Genomic DNA, 8,548 nt, shown 5'->3' with positions numbered 1-8,548 from the left:
AGCCGAAGGCGAACCAGGCGAGCGAGAAAATTAATGGAAGCAGATATTTAGCCTCATGATTTGCTTCTCCAATAGCAAATCATGGGGAAATCATGTCATATTATCTTTTCATGTTATTTTTAGTCTTTGTCGATTAGTATAGGCTCATAAATCTCTAAAACAGTTATTGATAGAGGTTATAAATCTACCTCTCAGCATGATAAAGACAAACTTGTATATTGTTTGGAAAACTCTGTTTACAATTATAAAAACTATGTTTTGTTTGATCTCCTTTTTGTGTGTTATCTCAATGCATATATAATCCTTTGAAGAAGTCGTGATGTTACCTACCTCTTGCGAGAGGGCCCCCTGGAGTTGTAAGGTTTTATCATTTTTTAATTAACATTTCAACTCTGCGTTTTATCTAGTGTTTAATTAGTTCATCTAACTGTCCAGTTTCAATTTTCAATGAATGTTTAGGACTGAGTTTAAAGCAGGATTTTTTTAATCATTTTGTTGTAGGATGAATGAGTGAAGTTGAGATCTCTTATGCACATGAAAAGTAGTATGAGAAGTCGTAATGTTACCTACCTCTCGTGGGGCGGGGGCCTAGAGTTGTAAGGTTTTATCGTTTTTTAATTAACATTTCAATTCTACATTTTATCTAGTGTTTAATTAGTTCATCTAACTGTCCAGTTTCGATTTTCAATGAATGTTTAGGACTGAGTTTAAAGCAGGATTTTTTTAATCATTTTGTTGTAGGATGAATGAGTGAAGCCAAGATCTCTTATGACATGAAAAGTAGTATGACGGAGTGTGGATTGATTTAGGATTTGTAGTATAGTCTAAGTTAAGGTACATTTGAGTGAAGAAGATTTATATTTATATTGTGAATTTTAGACTAATTTCCTTTTCTGTTGAAAGTAATTTGAGTTTGATTATTTAGTCTTCTATTTCAGACTAACTTTATTTCTGCATGTGTGATCTTTCTTTTGAGCAAGTGTGATAATTCTAGTGTGATATTTATTTCAAGCAAGTGTGATAAACTTAGTTTCATTTCTGTTAAGTGTGACATCTTTACTTTATGCAAGAGTGATAGTTGTTTTAATAAATTTTAAGTAGCATATGTGCATAAATATATCTCAATTTAATTTAGGAATTTCCTACACCATAAGGAATTCTAGCACGTACAGTGCACATACACTTCATCAGTTTACAAGACCTAGGTGATAATATATGTAGTAATCTAACATCAATTAAATTACCAAACACCTACGATAAGGAGTTTTATGCCATGGTGCAAGCTATGAAGAAGTGGAAGCACTATCTGATGGGAAAGGATACTAGTCGTTACAGTACTTGCAGGCCCAGAGTAAGCTACAGCAGACCAGGCATTACAAGTGGATGGGGTTTTTACAACAGTTTCATTTGGTGATCAAGTATAAGAAGGGTAACACAAACAAGTTGGCCAATATGCTTTCAAGTCCATCCACATCAAATATTACAGCTTTGGGGACTCTTACGCAAATGGAGCCATTCACCCATGATACATATAGAGGCATATTCAGAAGATGAGGACTTTAAGGAGGTGTATCAATAGTTGTAGATTCAGAGTCATGTGCATGATGGCGACAACATCGTTGACTACCATCTCCAGGATGGGTTACTCTACAGGCTAGATAAGTTATGTGTTCCTAAAGGTGAGCATTTGCAGCTGATTAGAGATGCTCATACCTCCAAGGTTGCAGGGCATTGGTGTAGGGACAATCATGGCTAACTTGCAGAGGTATGTGTATTGGCCCAAGATGCAAGAGCAAGTAGTTAGGTTCATAAGATGATGCATGCTTTGTTGTACCATCAGACCTAGCAACAGGGAACGGGGTCTATATCATCCCTTACATGTACCTAATCGTCCTTGGGAAAGCATTTCCATGGACTTTGTGGGAGGTTTACTGACAACCAAGAAGGGACCTGACTGCCTGTTCATGGTAGTTGACAGGTTCAACAAGATCTATGTTCTGGTGCCCTTTAAAAAGACCATTAGCGAACAAGAAGCAACAAACCTGTTCTTTGGACAGGTCTGGGTGCACTCTGGGATACCAAGGAGCATCATTTTAGACAGGGACACAAGATTTCTCAGTGCATTTTGGACTACATTATGGGAGAAGATGGATAGAAAGTTGAAGATATCTACAACATTCCACCCACAGACACATGGGCCGACAGAAGTAGTCAACAGGACTTTGGTGCAACTTCTGAGAGGATACAACAAGAAGCATCTGAAGACCTGGGATGGAAATCTAGTATACATACAACATTCTTATAACAAAGAAGTTCGCACTTCTACAAGTAATTCCCCATTTGGTACTTGTTTTGGATATTTGCCACCTTCACCTTTGGATATTGCATATGGGCAGCAAGGAGGAGTGAGGGAATATATTACAGGAGATGCTTTAAGGGCTAAAAAAATTATTGAGAAGATTAGGCAAATCCATCTACAGGTACAAGAAACATTGAAGAAGTTACAGGAGAAGTATAAGACCACGCATGATCAACACATAACAGAGAAACCATTTAAGGTGGGAGACAACGTATGGCTACATTGGAACAAGGAGAGGTTACAGGGGCCTGGTAAGAAAATCAAGGCTCTAAGGTATGGTCCCTTTGAGATACTGGAAAATGTGGGTGATAATGCCTATCGACTCAGTTTACTACCATATATGTGCATTTACTCAGTTGTGAATGTAGAGAATTTGAAACTCTATGAGCCTTCCATGCTAGATCAGGAAGAGGAACATGTCCTACCTTCTATGGAGGATTTGGCACCAGACGCTCATATAGAGTTGACAGAGAATATATTTTTACAGAAGAGGTCCAGAACTACAAGACAGGGGTAGCATGTCCTTTGGAAGATTGGGTTGAAGGGACAATTTCCAGGCAAAGCTAAATGGTACACCAGAGAGAAGGTGCAAGAAAATTTTTCTCACCTCATTAAGTAAAAGTTTTTGGGGACCAAAAGCCTCCCACAATGTGTAGGTATGATGCAAATTGGATCTTTATATTATTTTTCATCCATCTCAATGCATTTGGAGTGGAAAAAGTGGAGGAATTAGCTCACAAGACCATTTTTACCAGCGAAACCTAGTTTGGCAAAACAAGGTCTGAAACCTTCCAAGAGTGTTTTAAGGCATCAAATGACAATTTTTGGGGTAAAATTTTATTTCTTTGGTGCATCACATCTTCATGATATTCTACACACTGAGATCTTTCCAACGACACAATAAGTGCATCAATCGAAGTCTGTATGCAAAAGTTATGCCACTCAAAAGTTGACCTTCCTGTTTTCACACACATAGTTCGGGAGGATGCCGCATCATGCCCCATTATTCATGAAAAAGGGGCTATCGACGTCTTTGTGATGTAAATTACTCTAGAAGAGTTTATATTGTAACTCTAGTTAAGAGTTGACGTAGTCAAAATTAACCACTAGTAGGCTATCGGGTTGTGTTATAACCGGGCCATTAGGAGGAAGAGGCATTCCATTCTTTTGAGAGCATTTTGTTCCATAGCTGAGCAAAGATAGCCAGGAGAGATAGAGGTAGAGCACACTGAGAGGATTTGTGCACTGTAACCGCCCAAGGCCATAGACATTACTTCTTTGTACCTGCATCCATATTTCCAGACAGAGAAAGAGAGTGAAGCGGCCTCACTTTCCAGCTGGGTTTTCTCCCAAAGGGGTTTCCCGGAGAGCATACCTTGTGTCTTGTGTGTGTGTGTGTGTGCTTATTTTATCGTTCTCTACTTTTCTGCATAATTTCTATTCGCATGCATGCACTAATTAGAGTTAAATCCACAAATCTTAAAGTTTAATAAACTATAATTGTGTAGAATTTTTAGAGCTTTAATATAATATTATTAGATCTGTTGTGACAAACTGTCCAGTGGAATATCCACGGAAGTTTATGAATCAGAAGATGCAAGTTAAAAGCTCCATCTCAATCATAATGGTATTACTCATAACCAAATTGTGCTACCACATATTTGAGTTTTGGGAAGGGGAGATTATGGCTATCAGGTTGGTAACATGATACAACATTCAAAAAATCATTCAATTTTGACTCCATTTATTTGCCTTTCACGCAAAAATTCATGTAATCCATTTATGTATAAGGGATGTCTCAATAGTAACTGAAATAAAGCAATTTGGCCACTTTTGGATAGGGTTTAGTTATAGTAAAAGTAAAATAGATCATTGTTTGAGTCAAGTTGTTAACAAACTGATTTGCATATATGCATACATTTTTTTGCCTTCACAGGATCTTTTTTATTTCTCTGTGGGAGTTGAATGATACTACCCCAAGGTGAGAATCAACAACAATGTCTCCTGAGAACTATATGATTTTGATATGGAATTTCCAACAACAAGCAGAGAATTTCTTCTGCCAAAACAAGGTTGTGTTTTGGAAGAAGTCTGGATTCAACGAACTGATATTAGTATTCATGGGAGAAGCACAAGGGGGACCCGTTGTGGCATGTTGGAGAAGTTCTCAATTTTCTCAAAAGGTCAGAAGATGGACTGCTCTGTTCTTTGAGGAGGGTAGATTCACCATCTCCTTTTCATCGATGGCTTCCATTGGTACATCCATGGAGCTTTCATTATGATCTAGTGCTAACTTCTCAACACTTGTGTTTTCATTATAAATTCCATAGAACCCAATCATCCAGCTGCATCAAGAAGAATACATTTGATCAGTATATACTATACACAAAGGAAATCACAGGGAAGCCATGAAAAATACAAAATTCAATCCCAAAAGTAATCTTTCACTCTCTTATTAGTTTAAAAATTCTAAGGCTCAAGGCAGGAAACACAAATCCTAGATTTTAGGCTTCAGAGAACTGATAAAGAGTACCATAATTTTTCTATTAAAAATTCAAATTCAAGCATTTCACTGTCAATATCTCTAATTGGAGAGCAAATCAATCAACTTCAATATGCTAATTCCAGTCCAGTCCAAAAAGTTCACTATCAATATCTTCAAATTTGGAATCAAGCATTCAACCCAAATATCTTTATTGCTAATACCCATGTGTCCATACAATGAGCATATGGTGAATATAAACATACTATGGAAAAAATAATGAGGATATGATGAATATAGACATATTGTGGAACAAAATTCAAACATATAAGATTTGTCAAGGTTGAATGATAGCTTACAATAATCACAATCTCAAAATCAAAACAATACACACTAAAAACAACCCACAATAGAAGTGTCCCCCCAAATTGCCCTCCGAAAATCTAAACTTCCCACTGAAAATCCAACAAAGAGAAAATATAACTACTTACTCTTAAGCTGCATTTCTTTCTTGCGGATCAGCTAACATTGGCAAGATGATATTCATGCATGAGCTAATTGATATTTGAGCCTTTGGGCGTTTTTCCAGCATAGAAGAAAAGATCAATGCCCACTCACTTCTTTTCGCCTTTGGCAGTGACGGGTTTATCAGCACCTGTAGCTTTCCAGTATCCAGTAACAACAACTCTGTTGAGCCTAGACCCATTTGGGTACTCTCTATCCTAGGAAGTGAAGAAGTACTTCTCTCAGAACAAGGCTTTTCTCTATAAACCAAAAAAAAATAAAAATCTCTTTAGCAAGCCCTGAATTTCATTTGAATATGTCATCTAGACTCTGTTTATAAATATGGGTTATAAATTATAAGGGCTTGGAATGGGAAACAAAGAAACATACCTGGAAGCTGCCATAGATCATATTCGTAGAGGTCCATATCAGCTATTATGGGAACAGGTAGTGACTGTGAGGCCCCCTTCTTGCATAAGTAATGGACTAACATAATCTGTAGTGGGGAATCTGAATCTTGGAGGCAACTCTAACTCTGCTTCTATGTTTCTTCTGCCCATGGCTATGCTTACACCTATTTTTTTCTTATGAGTCTCTCCAGTCTCATAACCCTCTGATATGTTGCTCCTTTTGTTGTCTAAACTGACAGAAAATTTATTGTAAATGTCTTACTCTCACTGCAATTGCCACTCCATCAGATAACCCGCCATTGAAATTGCCATTATATATACCCATCGTTAACGTATCATCGTCACACCCATCATGTATCATGTATCAACGCAAAATGGAGCCACCCTCCAACAAGCGTAACAATAACAAGGTGAATGGTGTAAAGCAATTTGACATACGTCACCGGGTGTAACAAAAGGGAAGCTAAAGCACCACTGCGCAGAACTAGACATATGGCAAACTGTTTCTAAGGCAGAAAATCAGTTGAAACCTATGATGCGCAATAATGGACAAAACCTTGTGTTGCTTAATAATGGGCTGCAAAATTGGAAGCGAAACCACTCATTTCAGATGAACAATTGGAAGTGTCCAATATAATTAGATAAAAAGATAGACAAAAATTAGACTGACCAATTAAAAAAACACACACACACACATATCTATCAACTTAATTAATTACTACATTAATATGCCAAAAACAAAAACAAAAAAGATATGTGTGAGCAATGGAACAATATTCAAATCAAAATACTCTCAAATATATAATACATACATATCAATATACTAAAACTCACTTCATACACATCAATATACTAAAGCTCATTTGAATAACTTATTTCAGAAAAAAAATAGTGAAGGTTTCAATAAAGGAACACATTTTCCAAAGCTTCACATGCCCATAATGAACACTTATTAAAATTTAAATTGAAAAAGAAAAAGTTTTAAATCTTTTATTTAAATATATTAATTTTTATACAAATTTTAAATAATTAGGCCGATAGGCCTTCCTATGCCTCAACAATCGTCAACACTTTTACCCTGCTCCGTTCGATCAGGTGAGACACTTTCAACCATTGATTTGAAGTGTGACTGCTTTTTCCAAATATTAATTGGTTTTGCAGTTTGCATACATGCAACAATAAAGTTGGAAACATTCCTATAAGAAATATCTGATCTTAGAACTTTGTGTACCTGCAACAATAAAATTGGAAACATTCCTTTCATTCTCTGCCAGCATCGAATTCCCATATTAAAAATATCTACACTTCACTCACTCTAATTGGAAACAGTGATTACAACACATCGCGCAAGATATTTCTTGACATGGAGATCAAGGCATCACATTGGCAATACATGTCACTATAAAAAGCCTCAAGCCGTGTGCATAACCATTCATTTATCTGTTAGAGAAAAACCAAAGAAGTTATTATTATATTAGATTGAAAATGGCTTTTTCTTCGTTTGCTGTCATAACTTTATTTGTAATATCTCTTGTTTTTACAGCGGTGCCTTCTTTTCTTTGGTCTGCCAGATGTACTCTTTAATAGCGTCCAGACCCCGATCTACCACTTGGGGAGGGGGCACAACCAGAGGATTCCCTTCCACCTTAAGAAACTGCAACTTTTCCAAGCGCCCAATAGACGCAGGCAATGCAGTGATTTGATTGTAACTGATATTTAACTCGATGAGAGACGTGAGACCCCCGATCGATTCCGGGAGAGACACCATATAGTTAAAATTGCTGCTGAGATCCAGGTACTCAAGGTTCATCAAGTTCTCAAGATCTTCTGGAAGGCCTCCAAGCTTGTTCGTGTGGACATCCAGAAAGCGGAGAGACATCATGTGGGAGGTGGAGTAGGGAAGATGTGTGAGCTTGTTGGAATGAACACACAACTTCCGGAGGTTCAGCAGTTCGAACCCCAGCCCCTCAGGCAGCCGTATGAGTTGGTTGAAATTGGCCATCAATTCTTCCAGTGAACTGAAATAAAAATTAAATGTCACCAGTCAAAAATCACAAAAAATGGCGGGGGTTTGAGTGAAAAGAAATTACAAAGACAACTCTGAGATGCTTTGATTAGCCTACCGGCAGCTTTCAATACTATCAGGAAGCGCAGCAAGAGAATTCCCAGAAGCATTGAAAACCTTAAGATTCACAAGACGCCCGATGGAATCCGGTAGCGATGTAAGCTGGTTTGACTGAATGTCCAAATGAGTAAGATTCACGAGACTTGTCACAGAATCAGGCAAAACCTGCAATAAACAATTGAATCAGCGTCAGTTTGAGGTGAGAGATTCCGGCCGACTGCTAATAAATAATAGTCTTGAAACAATGTACCTGTAAGTTATTATTAGAAAGGTCAAGCTTGACGAGTGTAGATGACAGTTTTGCTATTTCATGTGGAACACTGTGAAGGAGAATCCTGCTAAGGTCGAGCTTATGAGAGGAGCTTTTATGAGAATCTTGATTTAACAGTGCTACAATTTGTTTTTCAGCCTCTTGAAATTTGGATGTGTGGCTATCCGAGAGCATTTTCGTGTCCTCCTTCACATTTTTCCCATTTATCATAGGATTCCCATAGATTTGGTACTACTCCGTTAGCTTTAGCACAGCTTCGTATGGAAGACACTGTGATTCAACAATTTAATCACTTATGGACACTGATGGCTCATAAACAATCTGTTTGGTAATTTTCTGTTTCCTTAATTTGTTTGTTTTTTGTAATTCATTCTTGAGATATATGGGGTGATCTGCA

At 37.4% G+C, this 8,548-nt stretch overlaps 1 protein-coding gene across 1 annotated transcript; it reads right to left on the bottom strand.

Annotated features, from left to right (window-relative positions):
* Window positions 1-7,292: 7,292 nt before the first annotated feature.
* On the bottom strand, window positions 7,293-8,325 carry LOC149226656 (uncharacterized). Its single transcript, XM_089380259.1, has 3 exons — window positions 8,131-8,325; window positions 7,879-8,045; window positions 7,293-7,773 (listed from the first exon to the last, which is right to left on the bottom strand). The coding sequence occupies exons 1-3, from the start codon at window positions 8,323-8,325 to the stop codon at window positions 7,293-7,295; spliced, it is 843 nt and encodes a 280-aa protein (XP_089236385.1).
* Window positions 8,326-8,548: the final 223 nt, after the last annotated feature.

This window comes from Pinus tabuliformis, chromosome J (assembly GCF_031772625.1).
Source record: "Pinus tabuliformis cultivar Carrire ecotype Pingquan chromosome J, CPIR1, whole genome shotgun sequence".
Classification (NCBI taxonomy): Eukaryota; Viridiplantae; Streptophyta; class Pinopsida; order Pinales; family Pinaceae; genus Pinus; species Pinus tabuliformis.
The sequence above is the reverse complement of the archived record's forward strand: the minus strand, read 5'-3'. Positions and strand labels throughout refer to the sequence as shown.